Source organism: Myxine glutinosa, chromosome 6 (genome assembly GCF_964187855.1).
Source record: "Myxine glutinosa chromosome 6, kmMyxGlut1.1, whole genome shotgun sequence".
Lineage (NCBI taxonomy): Eukaryota > Metazoa > Chordata > Myxini > Myxiniformes > Myxinidae > Myxine > Myxine glutinosa.
In genome coordinates, this window is record NC_136266.1 from 28027279 (window position 1) to 28054551 (window position 27273).

The following is a 27273-nucleotide window of genomic DNA, read 5'->3' on the forward strand; positions in this document are numbered from 1 at the left end:
AATAACGTCAATAACGTCAATAACGTGTAATGTCAATAACGTGTAAGTGACGTCAATAACGTCAATAACGTCAATAACTAATGTCATACCAATCATTATTTGATCTCACATACCTTAGAATATATGCCAATGTATACATATACACAAAGAATATATATTAGGGGGTGCTTACCTTAATTCGTTGTGTAGGGGTGCTTAACTTAATTCTTTGTGTATATTTGGGAAACAAGTCATCCAACTTTTTTTGAGCTATTTTAGAAACTCTATATTTTATCCTGAGTTCGGGTTTAATTTCAAAATAATTCATTATTTTATTTATGTAGTATCTTGTATTAACATTTCCATTAAAATTATTTTGAATAATAAATATCATTAAACCCTTATACATTTCCTCAATACAAAGAGTCTCTTTCCTTGTAAGAAATGGTGTATTATCACCATAATGCTTAACATTCATCTCTCTTATTATATTAATCTTGTAAAGTAATTCATTTTTGGTTCTAATTTAAAAGAGTGATATGTTTTTTTATATTTCTTATTATCATTAATTAGAATATAATCACAGAATAAACATTGTTTATATGAATCCTCATCATTAAGCCCCACTCTATCACAAGCCGGACAATTCTCTAATTTATCATATGGAGAGTCTGGAAATTCTAAATATCCTTCAGAACTTATCATATTTATGTGGTAAATTTTTACTTTAACTAAATGCAAGTTTATTCATTAATAAATACAATGTTTCAAAGCACAAAAGACAAATTTCAATCAATCTCTACTTCTAAGTTCTTCTAAGATCTCTCTCTCTACTCTAAGATCTCTAAGATCTAAGATCTTCTAAGATCTAAGTAATCTCTACTTCTAAGAAAGATATAGAAAAATATGTCAAAGATGTTAAATTGAACAAAGATAAATATGGAAATTTTTGGGTAAAACCAGTTATGGAAAATAACATGAGCCCCTCTATTTCATTTAAAGGAAGAGCTCTAACTATACCTGGAAAGACATCCATTAAAGTAAATCTAACAAAAGTTTCTCCTCTACTCCTGGCAATTTATTCAAAGCTTGAAAAAGTGATTGACCACGATACTTTGAAAAAGAATGATAAGACCATCAACAATACTCATGGAGAAATTTGTATTTACTTTAATAATCCAAAGGGTGTAGATCTAAGTAAAATGAATGATGTTAATATTTCTGGTGAAATGTCATTTCGTTCTATGATAGTTAGAGATTATTTAAAGATAACTTTTGATATAAAAAATGTAGAGATTGAATCCGTTAATGAAAGAAAGTATATTGGTATAGATGGAAAGGTTTTTTCTGCTAATTAAATATGAGTCATTACAGCAGTGAAGATTTTACTATTTCATTGAACTCGGACAATAGTGATGATAGTATTTCATTGAACTCGGACGATGGTGATGATAGTATTTCATTGAACACAGATGATAGTTATGATACTAATAGTTTGTGCTCAAATGATAGTTATGAGAGTAGCTTTATTGATGACTGAGTATGATTCTGAGTATTCATGTGATAGTTATGACTTCGATGATTCTGAGTGAAAAAGTGTTTTAGTTTAAGCACAGCGATATATATAAAACGGAGCTGTAAAGCTCAAAAGTGTTTTATTTTAAGCACAGTGATATATATAAAACGGAGCTGTAAAGCTCAAAAGTGTTTTATTTTAAGCACAGTGATATATATAAAACACCACGTTTTCTCACGCTATAAATATGGTTTATTGTGATACTTGCGAGAAGGAAGTAAAATATTATAAACAACATATTCTCACCGCAAAACATACATACAACATTCTTAACAAACTTTCCCCTCTTCCACCTAAAACAAAACATTGTAAGGTCTGTAAAACAACCATCCTCAAGAAGGGGTTTAAAGCCCATCTTAAAACTAACAAACACTTGTCAAAATTGTTTACTATTAAAAATACTGATGGTGCTTTCAAAAGACATATCAGGATTCGAATCTTTAACTTCAAACCTCCCGAACCAAAGTCTATAGTTGATGCTGTAGAAATAGTCAAACCTGCTGTTCAAACATTGATTGAAAAAACACTAAAAGAAATGAAACCACTTAAATTTTATATGGGGGTAAAATTAGAAATGACAAAGGATAAAGGAGTTATAGATACACCATACATGAGAACTGAGCCACACTTTATATCTTCATATCAAGATTTTAAAACATCAGGAGTCTATGATGAACTTATTAAACAAGAGCAAGATGTGGATAATTCAATCGTAGGAAGTGGATTCAATATAGGAAAAATTATTTACATAGACATTCATATTCTTAAATCAGATCCTCTAAAAGCTTCTTCTTACATTGATTTACCCAGTGTTATCAAAAATAGAAAAGCAGTTATCAATATCAAAAATAAAGACAATAAATGTTTTCTCTGGTCTATTTTAGCACACTTACATCCTCCACATTTTCATGATGAAAGAGTATCTCATTATAAAAAATATGAGAATACATTAAATACGAAAGATCTAAAGTTTCCGATGACTTTAAATGATATTCCTAAATTTGAAAAGATGAATAATTTATCAGTTAATGTTTATGGTCTAACAGAAACCAAACAACATTCAGGTTTTAAAGCTTTCTGACAATTGTAAACAAACTCATATTAATCTTCTATATTTTAATTCAGAGGAAAATTCACATTATACATACATCAAAGATATTGCTAAATTAATAAAACCACAAGTATGTAAAAGAACAAATAAAATATATATTTGTATGCGTTGTCTTAACTTCTTCCATACACAAGAAAGATTAGATAAACATTCAAATTATTGTGGTGAACATAAATCAACGGTAATCAACATGCCTAAAAAAGACTCAAAGATCACATTCAAAGATGAAAAGAAAACAATAAAACATCCATTTGTTATATATGCTGATTTTGAAAGTATTTTAGAAAAAATTGATACTGCTTCTCCAGATCCAAAAGAATCATACACAAATAAATATCAAAAACATACTCCTTGTGGTTTTTGTTATTATATCAAATCATCCGTTGGTGATAAATATAACAAGTTAGAGATGTATAGAGGCTCAAATACCCCAGAGGAGTTTGTGAAACGACTAGAAAAAGACTGTTTTCGATTAACCAAGATAATGAGAGAAACCAATAAACCAATGTCCTTAACAAGTAAAGAAAAAAGGGAATTTATAAAAAACAATGTCTGTCATATTTGTGAGGAGAAAATTGGTAAAGGTCGAAAGGTTAGAGACCATTGTCATCTCACTGGTAAATATAGAGGTCCGGCTCATCAAAGTTGTAATATTAATTATCAACTCCCCTCTTTCATTCCTGTCTTTCTTCATAACAACACTCATTATGATACACATCTATTTATCAAGGAACTCTCAAAGACTTCTGGAAGTATCTCAGCAATTCCAAACACGGATCAGAAATACATTTCATTCACAAAAACAATTCACACATCTCCTATTACTCATATCAGATTTCTTGATACATTTAAATTCATGGCAAGTCCATTGGCTAACTTGGTTCAAAATCTAAAAGAGTTTCCATGTCTTTCAGAGTATTTTTTAGATAAAGATTTTCTAACACAAAAGGGAATTTACCCCTATGACTATATGGACTCATTTGAGAGATTCAATGAAACACAACTTCCTTCAAAAGAAAATTTCTATAACAAATTAAACAACAGTAATATATCTGATAAAGATTATGTACACGCACAAAATGTTTGGGAAAAATATAACATCAAGAATCTTGGCGAGTATCACGATTTGTATCTCAAAACTGATGTGCTTTTATTGGCCGATGTATTTGAAGCCTTTAGATCTGTTTGTCGCACTGGATATGGATTGGATCCTGCTCACTACTACACAGCACCTGGATTGGCCTGGAGTGCGATGTTGAAAATGACAAAACAAGCTTTGGATTTGATAACCGATGTTGATATGCTTTTGATGATTGAAAAGGCAAAAAGAGGTGGAATTTCACAAGTCTGCTCGAGTAGATACGCAAAAGCAAATAACAAATATCTTCCAAATTATGATCCAACAAAAGAGAGTTCTTACTTGATGTACTATGACGCGAACAACCTGTATGGCTGGGCAATGTCTCAGGCTCTTCCTTATGGAAAACTTAGATGGGTAAAGGAAAAAGACTACAAAAACGTTTTACAAGATGTATGTATCTCTACACAAAAAGAATTGGATGAAGAAAAAGTTGGTTATTATTTTGAAATTGATTTAAAATATCCAGAGGAACTCCATAACCTACACAAAGATCTCCCATTTGCTTGTGAGAAAGAAAGTCCAAAGAAAGAATGGTTGAGTGATTATCAACGATCGTTTGATATAGGTGAATCAACAGAAAAATTACTTACTACATTATATAACAAGAAAAATTATGTTCTACACCAAAGAAATTTGCGACAATATTTATCAAAAGGTCTAAGAGTAGAGAAGATCCATAGGGTTCTAAAGTTCAATCAAAGTCATTGGTTAAAGGGGTACATTGATTTTAATACACAAAGAAGAACAGAGTCAAAAACAGATTTTGAGAAAGACTTTTATAAATTGATGAATAATGCGGTCTTTGGTAAGACTATGGAGAATGTGAGGAAAAGACAAAATATCAGACTATCAACATCTTGGGAACAAGCATCAAAATTAATTAATAGACCGAGTTTTACTCGAGCTGAGGTCTTTACTGAGAACTTTTGTGCGATCCATTTGATTAAAGAGAGTATTGAAATGAACAAACCTATTTATATTGGAACAACAATTCTTGATTTATCAAAGTCATTAATGTATGATTACTTTTATAATAACTTGAGGAAGAAATATCAAAATGATGTTAATCTACTTTATATGGATACAGATAGTTTTATTTTGAAAATTAATACCAACGATGTTTATTCAGACATGAAAAGAGACATTAATATCTATGACACGAGTAATTACAGTCCAGAGAGTGAGTTGTTCTCTTCTAAAAATAAAAAGGTGATTGTAAAGTTCAAGGATGAATTAGGAGGAAATGTTATGAGTGAATTTGTGGGATTGAGGTCAAAGGCTTATGCTTATAAATACATTGTGAATAACGTTGAAAAGACTGATAAGAAGTTAAAAGGTGTAAAGAAAAATGTTATCAAAGAAACAATAAACTTTAAGGATTATTATAACTGTTTAACAACAAAGAAAGAAGAGTTTAGAAAGATTAATGGAATAAGTAGTTATAAACATCAATTATATTCAGAAGAGATAAATAAGAAAGCATTGGGGGCTTTTGATGATAAGAGGTTTATTTTAGAAAATGGAATTGATAGTCTCCCTTATGGTTATATAAGTACATAAGTGATAAGATATATATAAGTGATAAGATATATATAAGTGATAAGATATACATAAGTGATAAGATATATATAAGTGATAAGTTAAAAAGGGGGGGTTGGGGATTTTAACGGGCTACCGCCGCCTTTTTTACTATTATATAAATGATAGAACCAAGTACCAACCAGACTAAAGAGTGGAGGTGTAATCAACCTTGGTATATAAATGGTAAACATAACGAATGTGAAAAATATCAAATAGGTATAATTGAAAAGACAACTGGTAAAACAATTTACAAAACAAATAAGAGAATTAATTTAAATACCGGTGAATTGGGTAAAAAAGATGGAAATATTTTTGAGTGGACGGAAAACTTTGATGGTTGTCAGGAAAATATATACTTTAATTTAAAAATGGTATGTGCCACTGGAGGCGCTCAAACAAGAACATTGAGGGAGGTTTACCATTTTATCTTAGCTCAGTTAAAATATCTTAATAAAGAACCAAACTCAAACATATTTTTTGTTAATATATTAGATGGTGAAGAGAGTGGCAAGAGAATTAAATTATTTCCCACACATAAACAAATATTTGTAGGGTCGTTGTGTGAGTGGGCCAAAGATGATTCACCAGATGATATTAAGAGTAAAAGGTTAAAAGGTCCATAAGGTCAGAAGGATCACAGGTTCACACAGAAGGACCATTGTTTAAGTGGTCTAATGAATAAGGATAACATGTCAAAAGGTTAGAAGGTTCGTAAAGAACAGGGTGAGAGAAATAGAGGTGTTTAGGGGCAATGAGGGAGGGGAAAAATTAACATGTAAGTCAATGGGAAAAATGAGAGTGTCCCAGAAGCAACATATATACACTACTGACGTGTGACCCTCTACCCAAGTTAAATGAATCCCCTTGCTTACATAACGTCCACGTGTGCTATTCGCACAATACGCATTACATACAGTATAGGACAAAGCATTATATATTATAGGAACACGAATATAACAGGGAGAGTCCCATTTCCTTCAACGCATGCTTTTGTTTTTCTCGCTGCCTTTTGTGAAGACAAGGCGAGTTTTCTCACGCATCCTGGCGAAATTCCAAATCCATGCCCAAACTCTCTCTCCAAACTGCAGGTGACGATGGTGGCGGGTAACCCAACACCCCAGGAGTGAGTGAAGGGAGACCTTCTTCCTGCAGTGGACTGAAAACAAGCTGATGATGAAGATGATGATAATGATCAGATAAGAGAGGTAAATAAATATAACTCAATTCTCTGCGGCTCTCTGTGATTGCCTCCGCCACTGAAGGTGGACGAAGATTGTTTTCACCCCTGTCTGCTTCTTACCTCCGCCACCAAAGGTGGATGGAGGTTGTGTTTTCACTCCTGTCTGTCTGTCTTGATATCTCTTGATATCTGTCTGTATGTCTGTTTGTTTGTCCGTTTGTTTGTGAACAAGATATCTCAAAAAGGTGTGGACGGATTCGGATGAAATTTCGCAGAGAGGTAGCGTATGTGACAAGGACGAAATGATTAGATTTTGGTGAAGATCAGGATTCGGATCCGGCTACTAGAATTTTTAAAGTGATTCTTCACCATTGAGTGATCGGGCTAAAACCAACATATAGCAGGATATCTGAAAACGTTAGGGATGGAATTGGACGAAACTTGGTGGACCGGTTGCGTGTGCGACAAGGAAGAATCGATTCAATTTTGGGGAAGATCTGAATATGAATTCGGATATGAGAATTATTTAATTTTTAAAAGTGATTCTTCACCATTGGTGGATACAGACAAAAACTATATAAATCAGGATATGTCAAAAAGTTGTGGACGGATGATTTTGATTAAATGCGATTCTGTATTGTGATTTTCTGGTCTACTCGAGGATACAAAACGTAAACTGTTCACCTGGCGGAGGAATGCTCTCTACTGGGTGCCGTTCTAGTTTGTTACTTGCCAGAAAAATTCCGGCAAATATGTTGGTTGTTTGGTTTGTCTGTCTGTCTGTCTGTTTGTCTGTCTGTTTGTGCGCAGTACTACGTCTACATCGTTGCACATAGAATCGCCATACTTTACACACATATTTGTCTTGCCCTGGAATAGACTGTGCCCAATTTTTTTTTTAACTCTCTAGAGTCTAGGCCCAAGGCCTCCATTATGACGTCATAATTTGATAATTCGACAACTACAAAACTTCATCCAATCAAGATGCAATTTCTTGAGCGCCATGTCGGCATAAACTGGTGGGGGTGGGGGGGGATAATGATGACGTCATCGGTCACGTGGTTCGGCCGCTATCTTGGAAAAACCGAGAAATCTTGCACCTCTATATCTCTGAAAGTGCTGAATAGAAAAAATTGAGACATTGCTCATTGTAAAGAACTCTCAATGGGGAATAAAATATGTTAATGATGATGTCATAGGTGCCGCCATGATGACGTCATAATTCGACAAGTACAAAACTTCATCCGATCAAGATGAAATTTCTTGAGCATAATCTAGGAATAAATTAGTTTAGAAAACAAATAATGATGACGTCATCGGTCACGTGGTTCGGCCGCCATCTTGGAAAAACCGAAAAACTTGATCCAAAATGGCCGATAAAAAAGTACATTCCGGCAAGTCCTTGGTCTCTGACCGATTTTTCATCTGTTTGTTTGTCTGTTTGTGAACAGGATATCTCAAAAAGATTTTGATGGATTCGGACGAAATTTGGTGGAGAGGTTAGTTATGAGACAAGGACGAAATAGTTAGATTTTGGGGAAGATCCACGAATTTTTAAAGTGATTCTTCACCATTGAATGATCGGGCTAAACCGATACATAACACGATATCTCAAAAAATTGCGGATGACTTATGACAAAACTTTGTGGATGCGTTGGGTAAGTGACAAGAGGAAGCCGATTCGATTTTGGTTCAGGTTCAAATCCAGATCCGGCCTATCAGTGGGATACAAAATATAAAGCCTGGCGGAGGGAGGTACGTCCTGTTCAGCCAGGCGGAGGTATGCGCTCTATCGTGTGCCATTCGAGTTAACTTATGACAAGGCTGTGGTGATCAGATGCAGCTTGGACAATCTTAAACAATTTTTTTCTTGGAATTACAATTTTTTTTGATCAGCAATACTTAATTTTCATATTGAAACCTCGTAAGGTAGTGTATTTGGTTCTACATCCTCCTGCCTTACATGACCATAATCAGGGCATGTAACAACATTTTATGATTATATTCTACCTGTAATACGCTGCCTCACACATTATACAACACATTAACGCTTTACTCCAACTCCGTTGTGCGAATTTGCTTTTAATGAATTTGAGTGCGCTAATGATTGTCCCGACGGAGTAGAAATCGCTTCCTAACCCCAGTACACTGCTGTGTCACATCACCCTTTAAACGAAAGTTTCCAGGCTATTAACTTACCACAATGAAGGGTGCTCAAACCCATCCCTGAGCAAATGATAACTTCTCATTATTAGAGCTCCATGGTGGTTTGGAAATAGAAATGCTCTTATATGATGAGTGCAAATGGTGCTGGAATTGTGCAAATAGTGGAAAAGCAAAGTCCAACCCAAATGTATTTTAAAGTGAGAGCATGAGTATGCTAACAAACATGTCCCAATACAGACAATTTGTGTAGATTTGTGGTGTCAACTTAGCTGCCATTCCCTGGGTGGAAATTCTCTAAAGCGGTAGCTCCCAACCTTTTTGGGTGTGCGGATCCATTCCGAACATCCAGAAAGCTTGCGAGTCACCATGTACGACTATCACCATGCACGAGATAGTTATTATAACGCAACTTAATCACTGCTACTTCATATCCCGGTAGAAAAGAGAACTTTTTAATGTGGCATTTTCATTGGCTGCAAGCTTATTCTCCTTGCAGAATACATGAATTGATAGTTCTTCCTGCACAGGATATCAGCTTTCATATCTTCTTGCCGGGATTTGGGTTTGGATTTGGAACAGGTGTCGGGTGATTCAGCAGCTCTCACCTCGAAGCTATCGTGCAGCACATACAACATCTGAACATGGGTGCCCATCCCGGATCCAAAGAAGATTTATTGTCGAGACTTCATAAGCCCTGTGCATATATACCAGTCTGTGTATATCCAAGTCTATTTATACGTCCGAGTCAATCATTGGCACAAATGATGTGCTCAAGAAACGACACAAATCTTGGTAAACATTTCTGGGGGGGACTTCTCCTTGGGATTAAACGGCGACACGAATGGAATTTTGTCAGTCTGTCTGCACCAGACGGCTCGTATCCAGAAAACGACAAACCTCGTTGGAGATGCCTGCAACCCCACCGAATCCAAAGAGCAACGGATCATGCATCAGGGATCCTGGTGTTCTCTAAACGAACTAACTAATGGGAAAGATTTTGCTTTGCAAAACCGTAGGATGTTAATTAATATGAGTTCCCTTACAAGGAATTGCAAGGAAGGAGGCGGCCATATGCCTATCTGTTCATCCTCTATCCTTTTCTTTTAAATGCTGAGCAGGAAGCAATTGGGAGCAGCACGCACCGTTTTTAAAGTCTTTGGTATGACTCGTGGGTTAGAATGGTCGTGAAGTCGGCGTAGATTGCACAGATGCACGTAAAGGGCAGGGAAAGTTATAGAAGCAAAATAATAGAGGCAGGTGGGAATGCTGAAGACAGTCATTGTACAAGAACCACTGGAAAACTTCCACAAACAAAAGACTCAGAACAGCCCAAGACACCGCAACATTTTATTTAACTTTTTCAAAAGAAGTATGGAGCGGACCTCGTACATTGTATTTACTGATGTTTTTTGTATACATAGTCGAGGCTCGTGGAAGAGCTAGAACAGTGAATGGATCAGGATGTAACAGCACAAAAGGAACAGGAGAGCGAGGGTGGAATACGAACAGCAGAGTTGAAGGTCAAGATAGAGGGAGACTTGGAAAAACAATGGGTGTGGGGAGGAATGGAGGGCAGAAAAGGACAAGATGGATACAGAAGGAAACTCACAGGAGGGAAAACCTGGATGTTTGGAAGGAGAAGGCCTTAGGGTGGGATGGGTTGTCGCAGTTAACGAGGGTAGAAAAGATTATGCTTTTCGATTGGGGATGATCTGCCATAGTGCTGAACAGCTGTCTTGAAGACCTGGAGGAAAGAATGGGATTGAAGAGGATGTGGAAGTTGGTTCCACAGGCAGGAAAAAAAAAAGGAACGATTGAGTGGAGGTTACCATTGATCCTAGAGTTAGGTAGTGTCACCAGAAGGGGGTTGATGCTGGACCATGTGCGCCCTGCAGAAACCTTGGGGGACAAAGCACAGAAAGAGTAGATGGTGAAAGACCAGAGAGGAGGTGATAGAAGACAGAGAGACCATAGACCTATCTGCAATGGGAAAGTGATAGGCCCAGGGACTCAGCCTCAGCGTGTGAGGTTGCAATGATCTTGAAGGTCTTGGTTTCCATGGTGACAAGCAGAGTAAGATGTGAGGCAGAGGAGCCAGCCCAGAGGAAAGAGAAATACTCCATCAGGCTGTGGATGAAGGCCTTGTAGGCGGATCGGAGTGCAGGTGTGCCAAGGAAGGACTTTGCACAACGGAGGATGCCCATTTGGCAATTGGCTTTGGAGGTCAACTTTAAATGTACTTTGTCCAAGAAAGATCATGGCTGATGGTGAGACCCAAGCGTTTGGGTGGCTGAACTTCCTCAAGAGGATTATTAAGAAAGTAGATAGGAAGGTTTGCCAGACTGTCGTTTCGGAGAGAGATCGTGAGACTGTGACATTTGTCAGGATTGAAATACATATTCCAAGTGTTTGATCAGCTTGTCATTTTGTGAAGGTCTGAAGAGAGGGAAAGAGGCTGCAGCCTGTCTAAAGGATGAGGGATGTCACAACAGAGGTTGGAGTCATCAGCAGATAAAGGAGATTCTCCAGAGAGTTAGAGAGATCTTTCATGAAGATCAGGAATAGGACTGGGCCCAGAACACTGCCTTGGGGGCACTCCAGCCTTGACAGGGAGAGGAGATGTAAGGATTCCATTGAGAACCACATAAATGGCTACGAGAGTAGAGGAAGTCAGTAAGTCATGTGTAGAGTTGGCCTTGAATGCCATAGGAAGAGAATTTGGAGTGTAAGATGGGATGCCAGACTATATCAAAACACCAGATGTGCCCAGAGAGATGGCCCTGATTTCATGTCTGACAATGAGGGGCTCCATCCATTGTTGGGTGAGCAGAAGCAGCAAGTCCAAGATGGACTGACCTGATCTGAAACCAAACTGGTGATCTGGGATGAGGTTGTTGGAGAAAAGGAAAGCTTTCATATGAACTGCGATGATGAATTCCATCGCCTTGCTGATGATTGCAAGTAAGCTCTCTTGTGGTGATTTGTGATGTGGCACATTTTTTGTGCAAAGCGGTGATGTTGGCTGATTTCCAAGCAGATGGCAGATGACCTTGAGCAAAAGAGAGGGTGAAGAGAACAGAGAGAGGGAGTGAAAGAGCAGCAGAGCAGGTTTGTAAGACACATGAGTTGGTGCCGTCCGGTCCAGGAGCAGAGTCTGAGTCAGGGGTTGACAGAAACTTGTCCACCTTCTCAGGTGCAAAATATAGAGTCCAGGAGCAGTTGTGTATGACAGGGGAAGATGGGTACAGAGGTGTTGTGGACACAATATTTGGAAGCAAACACAGAATTGAGGCATTCAGCCTTCTCATGGGCGGAGTCGGCTGAGGTGCCATTTGAAGCCAGGGCAGAGATGGAAGGGAAGGATACTCCAGAGACAGTTAACAAGTTCTCAACTGCCTTTTCTATATATGATTAGTAAGATAATTATATACATTTATTTATATACATAACTAATAAGAAAATATTTTTCTTATTAAAACAATAAAAGCCTCTCATTGGCTGAAAAACGAATGTATATATCAATAGAGCATCGTGCTGCCAGCACGAACAGCCGTGCACTCAACCATCGATCTGCTATTGTCACACTGAAAGATTATTTTAAGTTTGCTTCAAAATGATGAAACAACATCAAGTTGGCCATCCTACTCCCAGTCAACACAGCCTAACTCCATGAGACATGGTCCCAGGGGCTGTTTCGGACCCTCCTTTGCTTCTATTATTTGTTTTCCTCAAGAATGTTTTTGTCTTTTGGATCTGCCTTTCAAGGTTATTGTCAAGGGGAATTTGTGATGAAATATCATCGGAGTTGTCCATCCCATATTGGCGTATCTTGTTGATCCGGTGAGAATGTGTTGGTGGTGTTTTGTTTTATATCGTTTCAATGTGGATTTGGGGAGTTGATCTAAATTGCATGAGGGAGCAGCAAAGGAAAGTAGCTCAGCAGGTGTTGCGTACAAAGTTCATACCTAGTTTATTTAAGATCCGCCAAAATAAGCTACTCTGGCTTCAGAAAAAAAGGATGTACACAGGTGGTGATAAATCAAGGTGCCACTTTGTACCATAAACGAGGGTACACTCTCCTACACCTCTCCAATTACACCTTTTTCTTCATTTGCGAATATTTTGCCAAAAAAAGGCTGTGCTTGAAAAGTGATTTTGAGATGGAGCTACGTATTCCCAAAAAGCCTACCTACCGGTGATCGCATGCGCTCTTCTTCCATCTTGTTCATCTGTTGGATGCAGCACAAAGCTGCGGGGTACCATCATTGACTGAGGGTGCGGTTGTGCCACTGATGCAATGCCCTTTGTCAGGTAAGGCAGAGATTCCTAAATTGGGAATGCTGCCAGCGATAGCTCACGCACTCTTCACAATGGACACCGTGGGATATTTAATGTCCACTAACTCATGCCAGCAGATGGGACACCCATTTAACACGTCCATCCCGGAGGGAAGAATTAGATCAAAAAGAGAGTGCGGAAGGTGGTTTCATCGTTGCTAGTGAGCAGGGCTGCACCATTTATGCTTACGCCCGGTTTTTCAGGGTCCTGGTGATACTTTGCCTACTCTTTATCTAAAGACACTCACATCCACCGGATAACGCTGGCAGACGGGACACGCAGAATAATGTCCGTCCAAAGGGCAGCACACTCACTGATGCAAGAACGAGCCTGAGAAGCACCAATTCGACAGTATATAGCCGGGCCGAGGCTGGAATGCAGACGAGACACCTCGGCAGTGAGTGTTCTACCTCTGCACCATCCTGCCGACAGCATCTCAAATATGTGCATAGCTCTGCCGATTAATCATCGAAGCAGAAAGTTCAGTGTTGTACAACTGGGGTTGGTTCCAGGAAGTTACATAACACAAGACTTTACATAGGAGAAAATGAGATGTTGTGTAAACCATGTTGAAATGTTGTAGATAAAACGGTTATTTAAAGAATGTATTCAGGGGGAATGTTTTGTCATCTGGTAAACAGCAATAAGACTATGGATCAAGGTCTAGAGGTGAAAAGGAGAGTGAAAACTGGGATATTTTGAGAGTGAGACTGGGAAATGATAAACAGACAGTCATTGGCATCAGAAGGGGTTCAGAAGTCAAGGACAGGAAAAGTTTTAAAGTGGAATGTATCGGAACCCAAAGCAAAGGGAAAAGATTAATACCTCCATATCGATAATATTTGTTGATCACATATTGCTTTCCCTTCCTTATAGAGATGTCTTTCCGAGTGTTTATGAAACCGAATGAAACAAATCACCAATTTGTTTTCTTTCCGCATGAGCATGAAACCCCCGTTTTGTTTGTTCTGACGGAGTGTAGATGAGAGGGCATCCTCCTTGACCTCCACCACACCCCAACCCTCTCAACTCCCCACTTCCTTTTAATCTACATCTTGTCTTACTGTTATCTAAGCATGCCGAGTGTCTGACATTTTTTTTGTCTGAATTTACACTTTTCTTTTTCTTGTTTAGCTTGGTGCGCAGTCTCTCTTATGCAGATGTGCTACCATACAGAATTAACGAAAAACACAAGGAACATGGGCTGAATTGATTGAAATGATCTCGAAAATTATCTAATCTTCTCTCAATTTGTCAGAGGGACAATCGCAGAGAATGAGCTAGTATACGATGGAGCAGGCCACAGAGGCCGGTGGACATCAAACAACCTGAGAAACCACACAAGCGAATAAAGAAACCACAATAGGCTGATAAAATATGTCATTAACGGTCCCACGTATTCCCACCTTATTGTGGTGTCGGCTGTGGACAGCCTAAGTCTTTCACGAACGGGCTGGCCATGCCTGATGTTTGAATGTGGGTGGCAGGAATTTTGCAATTTTGTCAGGGTTCCGACAATTGAATGACCTACGAAGGACAGCGTGGCATTTTTGACGTCTACCATGTAATGCGGGCACACTGGACTTAGAAGTCCATCAGGTAGACGGTGCACTTTGGGATGTTTATAGTCGGGTTGGGAATCGAACCGACACTAGGCAGATGAAAAGTAAGTGCACCATCTTGTTACACACCACAAATGCTTTAAAGATCCTGATACTAAAATAAGAACACCTCCAAACTTTTTGCAGTATAGGTCAAGCAAGTCAGACCTACATGGATATTTATGAATGAGAATGCCAGACATTGAAAATCGTGAATCCGGAATGCCCAATGGGAAAATATTGTTACAGATACGACTTTGATGGTATGGTGGGCCGAGCGGGATGGCCGCCGTATCCGTACAAGTTACCCCGATTGCACCCGGGGTTGACTAATCGCGCTATGCTGGCTCAATAAGAAAAAGAAGACACCCGGCTGGATTACAATCACACAATACGACACCAGGGGTTCAGTTCTCAAGACCTCCGGAGGAGGTTATATTAAGGCGGAAAAGGTTAGATTACAGGGACAAGAGGGAAACATAGGAAGGTGGGCACTTAGACACAACCTTATATTAACCCTAGACAGACCACAGATAAACGGGACAACGCTGACTCACACGGGATTTGATGGCAAGGAAAGCGGCAGTCGATGGCTCAGGTGCACCTGGCTCCGGGACAGAATCACGTACGGTGGTGTCCAGCAGATGCGGGGAGGTCGCTCAGCGCTCGTGGGTCGCGACTTTGGTGGAGATGCCGGGGAGGTCGCTCAGCGCTCGGGAGGGTGGCGTCTTGTCCTTCCAAGCTCGGGGCGCATCTGACGTCACGTCCGGCGCGGGGCCGCGTATATCCGGCGGGGAGTGACACGCCCTCGGCTCGTTAGCGCCGCCCCAGATGGCATCGGCCCATGGCTTCTCATTGGGTGCGGGGGTTACCGGCTCCGCCCTTGACGAGGGGCCGACAGGGAGCCCCTTCGTGGTAACCCCGTGGAGCGCGTGGTCAATGGCGGCTAACCGAGCCGGAAGGAGGACGCCCACTCCCCATGCCGTCACCGCGCCGCCCCCCTCTTTTGTTGTTGTTGTTGTAGTTGGCGCTTCTTCATGGGGAAGAGATGCGGAGAGGTATGGGGAGGTCCTAAACTTCCTAACAGGTGCCATATAATCACATTCTGGTGCAACGAAGAGTCATAATTAATGGAAACAAGTCCTTAACTGACATAGATTAAGAATAACTAGCAAGATGTCCTATAATTGTCTACGTGTGGTGCGGGGGACCTGGGCACGACATTTAATGGGGGGATGAAGGGGAAGATCGGCTCTAATGGGTGTTGTTTACAGACAATGGGACTAGGGAATGGGGTAAGGGAGAGTTGGGGAGTATCGGAGAAAATAGGGGAATATTTACAAGCGGATATGGAGGCCAAATTCCATATTCGCAACATTGCACCCTTCTCTACCCTCGGGGCGTCCCGACCCGATAAATCTTTACCTACTTTAGTGTGGCACGCAATGTAGTTCCCTCTACTATTAACTCTACCCTGAGTGCGACAGTTTTATAGATATTCACAAATGAGTAAATATGTCCCCCTGCGACGTTGCACCCTTCTCCTCTCAGAAACACACCCACAGGATAACCGAATCCGGAAAGAATTCTCAAACTAAACATACAGCCGGTAGGGAGCATTATTTACAAGACTACGCTGCTATTTACACTACGATCCAGGACCTGTTTTTGGAGGAACACATGCAGATGTTATGCATAGAGAGAGCGCGCTTGCCAACATCGATACACCAACCCACGAGTGCTCTGTGGCCGACGGCCTTTAATAACGTGCAGAGCACCCTTTCCCGAGCATCAACAGCACCACCCCACCACCAATCGGTGCAGTCACCATTGTTCATTGGAATAAAAATAACTTCAACAACCCCTAACCCTGCAGGTGTCTCTTGCTCTTCTTGTGGTGCACTTGGTGTTAATTATTAGTGGTTCACCTGTATGGCATAGGTGCCCCGTTGACCCATAGGTCCATCCCCGGGTGGTGCTTGGCCGCAAAAGAACTACGGTCCATTGTGGGTGGCCACCAACATTGCGGTCCATATGGTGTATCGATCCAGGCAACAAGCAGCGAAAGTGCAGGCCCACAACTGCGTAGCCAGCACCTCTCTCTCCTCTCTCTCTACCCCAAAGCCAGATCCTCGGAGGTGGGAGACAAAAGAAGCAGACAAGTGAGTAAGGTGGTAAGGGCGCAAAAGTGCACGCAATACAAGATGATGCACATTGGGGGCACATGGGAACCAGGTGAGACAGGTACGTTCCTATCGTACGCCCCCCCCCACCAGGTAACCTACATGGCCCCTCCCTTACCCCTTACTGCATCCACAAAACACAACACTACCCATAAACATCTACTTTACAAATCAACAAACATCCCTACTGTCTTCCCCGTTCCTCCCATATACCAAATTCGTCTTCTCTCCCTCCTAACCAATCAAATTTGCCATTTTCAACTCTCATCAAAATTTGCCATCTCCAACTGCACATCAAAATTTGCCATCACCAATTCATCATCAGTCCCTCCTAAGGAGGGAGAGATGGAATCACCCCAATGTCTCATCCACGTCGTGATGCGTCTCACAAATCCACAGCAATCTCATTTCCTGCACAAAACAAAGAAAACACAGGTGTGGAGTCATCATCATCACCACAGGTAAGTGGCTGCGTATGGTGCGACAGGTTCATCAATCCTAACTATCTCCTAAATGACTTTAACAACTTTACACTACCCGGGGGCTTTCTCCGGCCAAACCATTGGCCCTCTTACACTATGGGTTCTAAAAACCAATTCCCATTGGCCAAACTGTGGTGCTCTTCAATTTGGGGTCTCACTCCCCCGATTCATCTCCCGGTGCCCTCGCACAATTTCTGGGCTGCGGCGTGTACCTCTCCCAGTGGGTCTACCCACCTGCACACCTCCACCACTGCAGTTGCCTCCGAGCTTACCTGCTCCTCACCCTAACCTAACTACCTGGGGAAGGCCCTCTGGCTCTCTCCCCACTCCGTGCCCTCTCTGGCACTGGGCTGCCCGATCCACACCCGGGATCCTCAGGCACCCACTCACAACTACCGGCTCCCAGAGCCCACCTGCGGCCTCACCTGGCCGACATCCTCACAGTGGTGGAGTGCCCAACCAACTACACACACTAACAGGCTACACGCCCAGCCATTTCCACAACACTAATGCACCCATTCACAACACCATTCTGCAACCGCACCACAAATGCCAATATCCAACCACAATTTACCTGTACCCTCTACCTAACACTTACACTACCCGCCCCGGGTACTCGTGAAAGGGGTCCACTCTTCCCCCATCCACACCTTCGCACCACGCACACCACTCCATACCACTTACTCCAACTCTCTCCACACACCTGTACTTGCACCCTGTGCTCTCACACCTGGTGCCACCTGCACCCTTCTCTCCCCAAGCGCATTCGCGCTGATCCACACACTCACTACTCATACACGGCTCCACACACCTGTCCAGTTGCACACCTGTGCAATCACACCTGTTCAATTCTCACACACACAGCATCATCTCAGCTAACTACTCCCTTCTGAAACTTGCGCTTCCCAGTCGTCCCTTTAAACTATTGCGCTCCCTCGTCATTATCATCCATACTAATCTACCTGCGTCCCCACTACAGGTATCAGTCACTAACTAAACTTAACGTTACCTAATGTCAATCTCTTCTAGATCCCTACACACCATATCCTAACCCACCCGGGCTAGTTTTCACTGCCATACACCCCATAATCTATTGCGCATTTGCCCCACATGGGAAGGGTGGCAGGGATGCCAGCCTTACCCACCGGGCCCATCGCTCACTACCAATTTTGCACATCAAATTTCAACAAATCAAAAATTTGCCAATCACTACCCATCATCTGCCAATCACTACTGCCAATCCCTTGCCAATCATCAAATTTTGTTTTTCTCTAATTTTGGGTCCAATACACTAACCTCATCACCCAGTCTACTCACTACTGCCTCTCGGTGCGCCAATTCCTGTCCAAAGCCCGGCTTCGTAAAGCCAAGCAATGGATGCTGGTTGTTTTGTGCCGGCGGCTGGATGCGTCCGGCATTCGGGGCAGGGACGGGGGCTTACCCGGGCCGAGATCCCATGCATCACCTCGGCGTGGAGCCATCCAATGCCCCGATCTCGACCTGCCGGCACGTCTCACCAAAAAGTGGTCGCCATGACGACTCTTTCTCTCGGGCCGCCCGCTCCGCCTAGTGGAGCACAGACGCGGCCGTTCAAAGCGAGGCCCAGCACGCACCGAGGGCCTGCTTCGGCTAAAAGTCGACCTAACCTCTAACCTGGTTACCGTCGATGCTTCACCTGGATTCTTACACCCCGCAGCCCGTTCCTTGCTCACACCTCCAGCCGTTTCCATGCTCCTTGTACCGTTCCTTACACACCCAGGCACACCCATTCCACTCACAGCCTTGGTCACACACCTGACCACCGAACACTTTGGCACACATTCGTTGCTCGCACACCTCACCAAAACACCTCTTCGCGCCCCCTCCTCGGTCACCTCCTCTGTGACAATCACAGGTGTGCCCTCATTCGCACACCCAACCACGTGCCTCACCACCAACTCCAGCGTGCATTCCCACTCACGCTCTACCATTCCAGGTGTGCATCCTTCCATCCCAGGTGTACATCCTCGCTCACCTGTCACAACTAACTCACGCTCCATGTCACTCTCACTACTTTCACCTCCATTCCTGACAGCGCACTCACCCTTACTCTTGACAGCACACTCTTTCCTCATGCACCTGTCCGTCACACACCTTTCTCGCGCACACTCTCCCGTTACACCCTCTGTAACACTCACCACAGGTGGACACTCTTCCTTACTTCTGACAGCGCACTCTTTCCTCATGCACCTGTCCGTCACACACCTTTCTCGCGCACACTCTTGCGCACACTCTCCCGTCACACCCTCTGTAACACTCACCACAGGTGTGCATTCTTCCTTACTTTTGACAGCGCACTCTTTCCTCATGCACCTGTCCGTCACACACCTTTCTCGCGCACACTCTCCCGTCACACCCTCTGTAACACTTACCACACCACGCTTCCATGTGCTCCCTCGCACACGCGCTACGACCGACTCACTCTCGCCAGCACACTCACTCCTTGGCACGCACTTTTTCCTCACACACCCCAGAGTCGGACTTTCTCGCACACCTCCTCTTTCGCACACCAGACCTGTCGCACACTTCACCAACGGCCTCTCACGAACACCCGGGTCCATCTCGACCCCCAAGCTTCTTAAATCACCTGGCGCATCATACGCACGACCATATTGGTCACCACTTACACCGGGTCCTCTTCCTCTTCGCTTCTCCTCCATCACCTGCGAATCCCTCATCCGGTTAATGAGCACATCATCACGATCCAAACACAGACTTTGGACCAATTCTTTTACTTCCTCCTTTATCTCTTTCTTATCCTCTCTCCGTCGCTTCTTAATTTCGCCCATCCCTTCTTCCACTTCTTCTAATTTGTGCTTCACCTCTTTTATTCCCCGGTACGTCTCCTCAAGCTCGTCCTCCAAGGCTACCTTGACCGTTTCCATGTGCGTCCTCACCTGCCGGTCCTTCGTCTCCATTACCTCTATCACCTCGTCCAACCTCGTTGTCAGTCCCTCACGTACCATCTGACATTCCCTCTTTGTCGCTATCAAGTCGTTTTTAATTTCTTTTTGTGTCGCCTTTAAACCTCCTAATACCGCAGTGTTCCTTTGAACCTGCTCCACTAACTCCGTCTGTCCCACCGTCAGCTGCTCCACCTCCTGCGTCAGGTCCTCTATGCCCCCTTGTAACTTTACAGTCCCCTTTCTCACCTCCTTCTCCATGTGCTCCTTACAGTGCCTCACCTCCTCGCGCACTCCTCCGACCTCCTCACTCACTCCTCTTCTGATCTCTTCTCCCATCACTTGCATCTCCTGCCCAGATGCCACCCTCATCTGCTCCATTTCCTCCCTGTGAGCATCCAGTTTGGCTTCTACCCCCATTCTGACCCCCTCTATCTGCTGCCCCATTTGGTTAACTTCCCTTTCCGCTTGGTCCCTCATGTCCCTCAATTTGCCTTCCATGGTGTTTTCTAACCCCTCTAACCCTTTTTTCACTCCCTCTATCTGATTCTCCTGGGCAGCCATTCTATTTTCTACCCCCATTAACCCATTTTTCACTTCTTTTATCCCGTTGTCTAACCCCTCAAAATTTTTGTCTACCTTCTCACCAGTACCCCTCGCTTCGTCCCTCCTTACCCCCATCTGGCTTCCCATTACCCCCAATCGCTCACTCCGAGCCCTCGCTTCGTCCCTCATTACCCCCAGTTGGTTCCCCATTACCTTCATTTGCTCACAATGAGCATCCATCAGATTCCCCATTCTGTTTTCCCTTTCTTCATTATACTGGACCACAAGGGCCGTCATTTGTATACAAAACGAGTTCCAATCCATCGGGGGCGCTGCCACGGTCGCTGGCGCGGTGATCAGCGAGGCGCCATTTTGCGCGCCCGCTTCTTCGTGCGTGACGGCGCTATTTTGCGAACCTGCCGCCCTCACTGCTTCGCTCTCCTCCTGTCCCTCATTTTGGTCCTGGATCGACCCTGCTTCACTCTCCCCTACCGGACCCCAGCTGTCTTGATCCGCCATAGCGCGACTTGCAAAATTCGAGTTTCGTAAAACAAAACAAATTTCGGCCGCTCCAAATTTTGACCAAATTTTTTTTTTCCTCTATTCGTTTTTTTTTTTCTTCAAAATTTGGTCGGGCCTCGAATCTCACTCCCGACACCAATTGTTACAGATACGACTTTGATGGTATGGTGGGCCGAGCGGGATGGCCGCCGTATCCGTACAAGTTACCCCGATTGCACCCGGGGTTGACTAATCGCGCTATGCTGGCTCAATAAGAAAAAGAAGACACCCGGCTGGATTACAATCACACAATACGACACCAGGGGTTCAGTTCTCAAGACCTCCGGAGGAGGTTATATTAAGGCGGAAAAGGTTAGATTACAGGGACAAGAGGGAAACATAGGAAGGTGGGCACTTAGACACAACCTTATATTAACCCTAGACAGACCACAGATAAACGGGACAACGCTGACTCACACGGGATTTGATGGCAAGGAAAGCGGCAGTCGATGGCTCAGGTGCACCTGGCTCCGGGACAGAATCACGTACGGTGGTGTCCAGCAGATGCGGGGAGGTCGCTCAGCGCTCGTGGGTCGCGACTTTGGTGGAGATGCCGGGGAGGTCGCTCAGCGCTCGGGAGGGTGGCGTCTTGTCCTTCCAAGCTCGGGGCGCATCTGACGTCACGTCCGGCGCGGGGCCGCGTATATCCGGCGGGGAGTGACACGCCCTCGGCTCGTTAGCGCCGCCCCAGATGGCATCGGCCCATGGCTTCTCATTGGGTGCGGGGGTTACCGGCTCCGCCCTTGACGAGGGGCCGACAGGGAGCCCCTTCGTGGTAACCCCGTGGAGCGCGTGGTCAATGGCGGCTAACCGAGCCGGAAGGAGGACGCCCACTCCCCATGCCGTCACCGCGCCGCCCCCCTCTTTTGTTGTTGTTGTTGTAGTTGGCGCTTCTTCATGGGGAAGAGATGCGGAGAGGTATGGGGAGGTCCTAAACTTCCTAACAGGTGCCATATAATCACATTCTGGTGCAACGAAGAGTCATAATTAATGGAAACAAGTCCTTAACTGACATAGATTAAGAATAACTAGCAAGATGTCCTATAATTGTCTACGTGTGGTGCGGGGGACCTGGGCACGACATTTAATGGGGGGATGAAGGGGAAGATCGGCTCTAATGGGTGTTGTTTACAGACAATGGGACTAGGGAATGGGGTAAGGGAGAGTTGGGGAGTATCGGAGAAAATAGGGGAATATTTACAAGCGGATATGGAGGCCAAATTCCATATTCGCAACAATATGTTTACCTCCACCAAAAAAAAAAAACTCAGCAAATTTGCAATTCACCCTTAATGGTTTATTGTGTTTTTTTTATGTAAAAAATGTAAAATTATTGATTTGATAAGAATCAAATGTCGTCATTGACATTTGTGTGTAGTTTCCCTTTTAGGGTGGTAGAGGTGTAGCGAGACGTTATCCCAATACCACCCAAATGTGTTTGTTGCTTGTATAGAGAGCGATTATCACCATGGTAACTGGTGAACACTTGTTATCCTTAGATACAAAATACAAACACCAGGCTGGAGGAGAAGGTGCAGGACCATTCTGAGTGGGAGAGTGCAAGATAGAACATAGACTGTCCTTTCGTGAAGTACGACTATGTGTGGAGCAACAAGGGTGTGAACTAAGGTGTGCAAGTGCACAGGAAGGCATGGATCCGGAAGTGGTGCAAGGTGGGGCCAAATATACTAACAGCTAGAAGTTAGGGAGGAAAGCCGTGAAGACGTCAAGGTGCTGTCTGAATGATGTTCTTGAAAAAACATGAAATTCAACAGCAATATCAGAAGGAGAGGTGAGGATGTATGAAGTTGGAAGGTTATCCATGGGAATGAATAAAGACTTTAAGATGATTTGTCGAAGGCTGTGAAAAGGGAATGAGGGTAATTGTAGAGGAAGGAGGCAGGTCAGCTCACCTGAGGGTTTGTATCAAGGACACATGTTCTTCCAGAACTCATGACGTTGCGGACCGAGTCTATCCTTGTGCCATACAAGTTCCCATCATATTCGCCGCTCTCCAGGTAGGCTCCCATTTTGATGTCGGCCTCCATGTCCGATCGGTGCACGAAGCGGTAACTCTTCCTGTCGTATTCGTCGTCACGCGGCTGTCGAGACGTGCCTACCGGGGCAAGTGAGGCACAGAGTCGGACACATGAATGGGTACCCAGGAGACCATCACACCCGACACATGTTATGGAATATTCTTCTCTAATTTGTGGATTTGTTTCATAGCTACAAATACTTGACTCATACTTTACTAAGACTCCAGTTTTATCTGATGCCAGATGATTATGAATGAAAGTGTTTCATCCTCGGAGTAAAAAAGATAATTACATTGCATGTAAACACCGGCATTAAACTGTAACATGATACACATAATTTTATCCAAGGAAATTTACACTGAGGACATCATTTGGCACATCATGCCTGTGACATATCCATAGCAAATTTAACTTATCCAATTACTTCTCTATCCTTTCTATTTGGACCCCATTGTTTCCATCTTTAATTAATGGAACTTAAACTCCACATCCCATTCAAAAAATAAATAAACCAGAACGCCACTCAGTAGAGCGCATACTCCCGCCGTTGGTCAAGTTGGAATAGTACGATTTCACGAAAGTTTGAGGGAGTAGTTCAGTGACGACACAAGACAAGACAACACAAGACAAACACTGCACAGATATAATATATTTAGAATATATAGAAGATAATGTTTAAAAAAACAAGGCAATTTCACTTACATTTTCGGATTCAGCGTTCAATTCTATATAAGTGAGTGTATTTAGAGGCATGTGTGACTTCAAATAAAATTGTAAGCCAGGAAAAACGTTCGTTTCATTCCTTAGGGATACAACATGTAAAACTGGCCCAACCGTCAAAACAAAACTCGCTCATTTCAAGTCGTACAAGCTAATGCGACCCCTCATTCTTCTGGGAAGAATCCCGTGCACATGCTTGTCACACTTATAACTCACCTAAGTCTTTATAAGTTCATCAAATACTGACACCGCGATTGACATTCGCTGAGGTAAATGTTGATATATCTTCTGAGGTAACAACAAAAATTTTTTTTTAAAGCATTATACGTATCAAACGATACATTTTATGAAACGGGGAAACCGAATACACACTTTGGTGGTTTTAAAATGACAGAATATGTCTTTATTAGAAAAAAAAAGAACCTTGAAGACGACGCTGCTAACAAAATACACCGCTCTAACGCATAACCACGAATTTAAACTACATTTTCAACAAATATGAAAACTATTTTCATATCACAATGTTAAATATAGAATATATAGAAGATAATGTTAAAAAAAATGAGCCCTATCTTCCAATGGTAAACAATCCTTCAAAAAATTCCTGGATCTGGAATAATATCCTGAGCTTCACCAAAAACTAATCAATTCTTCCTTATCCCAAGGGCAATCATCCCACCAACTTTCATCCAAATCCGTTCAGAACTTTTCCAGATATCTTGTTCACACACACGGACACGATCGAATGCATTACTCCCTGGCGGGAGTAATAAATAAAATAACTAGAACGGCACTGGGTAGCGTTCATACCTAGGCCAGGCTGACGAGTTTATGTTTTGTACCCCACTGATAGGCCGAATCTGGACCCGGATCTTCACCAAAATCGAATTGACTTGTTCTTGTCGCACCCCCAACCGGTCCACCAAGTTTCATCCGAATCCATCCACATGTTTTTGAGACATCATGGTATATTTAGTTTTTGGCCCTATCTCTCCATGGTAACGAATCACTTACAAAATTCTAGTATCCGAATCCTTCACCAAAAACCTTCACCTTCACCAAAATACAATCAATTCTTCCTTGTCACACACCCAACCTGTCCACCAATTTTTGTCCGAATCCGTCCACAACTATTTTGAGATATCCTGCTCACAGAGAGACAAACAGACAGACATGGGGTGAAAACACAACCTCCGTCCACCTGCAATGGCGGAGCTAACAATCCCTTTTATAACTACCGTACATATCCCATTCATTTTTAAGCTGGAAGGGAATGTACTGGCACACAATTGCCTACTCTTTTCGAGAGATAACGTAGGATCATCTTTGACGTGCACAGCATAAATGTAGACAGACCAGCAGGCTTTATATCATCATACAAAAGACCAACGTGCTCCGAGATACATCCCCACTCCAATAAGACGGCGTTTTAATTAATTAATTAATTATTTGGATTCCGCTCCGCAAGGGAATAAATTCATGAACGAAGAGCTCAGAGGCCAGAACACTCCCAACTGAGCTATCCTGGATTTCCATAATTGTGCATAAATGTCTCCATGAGCATACGCAGGTTCAAAATGATGAGGATATTTGTGGCAAAATTAAACAGAACTGGAGCCATATTTACTCAAATTTAATGAACTAGGGCGTGCCCGCACGTACGTGCTTGCCCGTACGTGCTTGCCCGTACGTGCGTGCAAAAAAACATGCGTGCAAACAACAACAACAAAAAAAAACTTTGAAACCACGTGGCAGTAACGACCACAGAACCCCCCCCCCCTCTATTTACATGAAATGGTTTGGTCCATTCGCAAAGCCAAAGCGAACGGCTTGCGAGTACGGTGACCATACCTTGGGAACCACTTGTCCGATTAATTTCAAACCTTGAAAAGGCACATCCTCGGGTCCCCAGCAATATACCTGGCAAGTTTCAAGTATATCGGACCGGTAGTTGTCGAGAAACAGCGGTCGCATACAGACAGACACACACACACACACACACACACACACACACACACACACACACAGAGATTGCTGGAATTATATAGAGATGTTACAATTTGTTGTTGTATTCGAATTGATTTGAAAGTGGTGGCCTTTAAAGAGATACCAAACATTTTTCACCATGAAACTTCCCTTTCGCTCTGGGGACCTCGAGTGGCGACTTTTTCTACTGCATTTATTGCACAAACCGTGAAACGCGTTGAGTGTATTCCACTTAGAGTGTGAAATTAAGCACTCCAGCAACAATATGGAGATCTGTAAGGGGTTGTCAGACTTTCCTCACGTAATGTTGATGTTTGATGCACCAGAGAAACACAAGGTGGTTTTGACTTCCCCAAATTGTCCACATTTGTACGTGTCTGTCACTTCGCCGTCTTGCACAGGTCGTGGTCTCTCTGTCTTCCACCACCTCCTTTCTGGTCTTGCACCTCTGTGCTTTCTGTGCTTTGCCCCCTCCATGTTTCTGCAGGGCTCACCTAGTCCACCATCAACTCTCTTCTGGTGAAACGACCTAAACCCAGTACCGCTGCACGGCTCCATCCATTTGTTCCTATTTTTCCCACCCCTTCAATCAACTTCCACATTCTCTTCAATCTCATCCTTCCCTACAGGTCTTCAAGACATTTGTTCACCATCATTTAAGATCATCCCCAATCCAAAACCATGATCTATTCTACTCTCGTTAACCTCCCTCCCTATCCTAGCCCAATCCCTCCTACATCCGAATTTCCAGTTTCCATCCTGAGAGATTCCTTCTGTATCCATCTTGTCCATCCCAGGCATCCTCTCCTGCTCCCCATTCCTCCTCACACCCACTGCTTGTCCAGGTCTGCCTCTATCTTGGCCTTCAACTCTGCTGTTTGCGTTCTCCTCTCTCTCAACTGTTCCTTTTGTCCTATTACGTCCTGATACATTCAGTGTACTCGTGCTCGCCCTTTCATGAGCCTCGACTATGTATACAAAAAAGTAACTGAAAAGCACAATATGTTCTACTTTTGAGTGCAATTTCACGACACTTTTTTAGTTTTAGTGCAGCTTCACCTCAATGTGCAGCTTTACTTTAGTTTTTCAGTCTGACACTACATTTAGCTGCAATTCAGAGAGAACTGAGCTTTAGCCTTGT

The 27273-nt window shown here is 43.0% G+C and overlaps 1 protein-coding gene across 4 annotated transcripts in view; it reads right to left on the bottom strand.

The window, feature by feature from the left end:
• The window catches only part of LOC137429354 (protein PALS2-like), a 729474-nt gene that overhangs the window by 27371 nt on the left and 674830 nt on the right, over positions 1–27273 (bottom strand). For all 4 annotated transcript variants that reach the window (XM_078779703.1, XM_078779704.1, XM_078779705.1 and 1 more), the window contains one exon: positions 23301–23503. In XM_078779703.1, coding sequence (XP_078635829.1) covers positions 23301–23503 — 203 coding nt within the window. The remainder of the gene's footprint in view (positions 1–23300; positions 23504–27273) is intronic.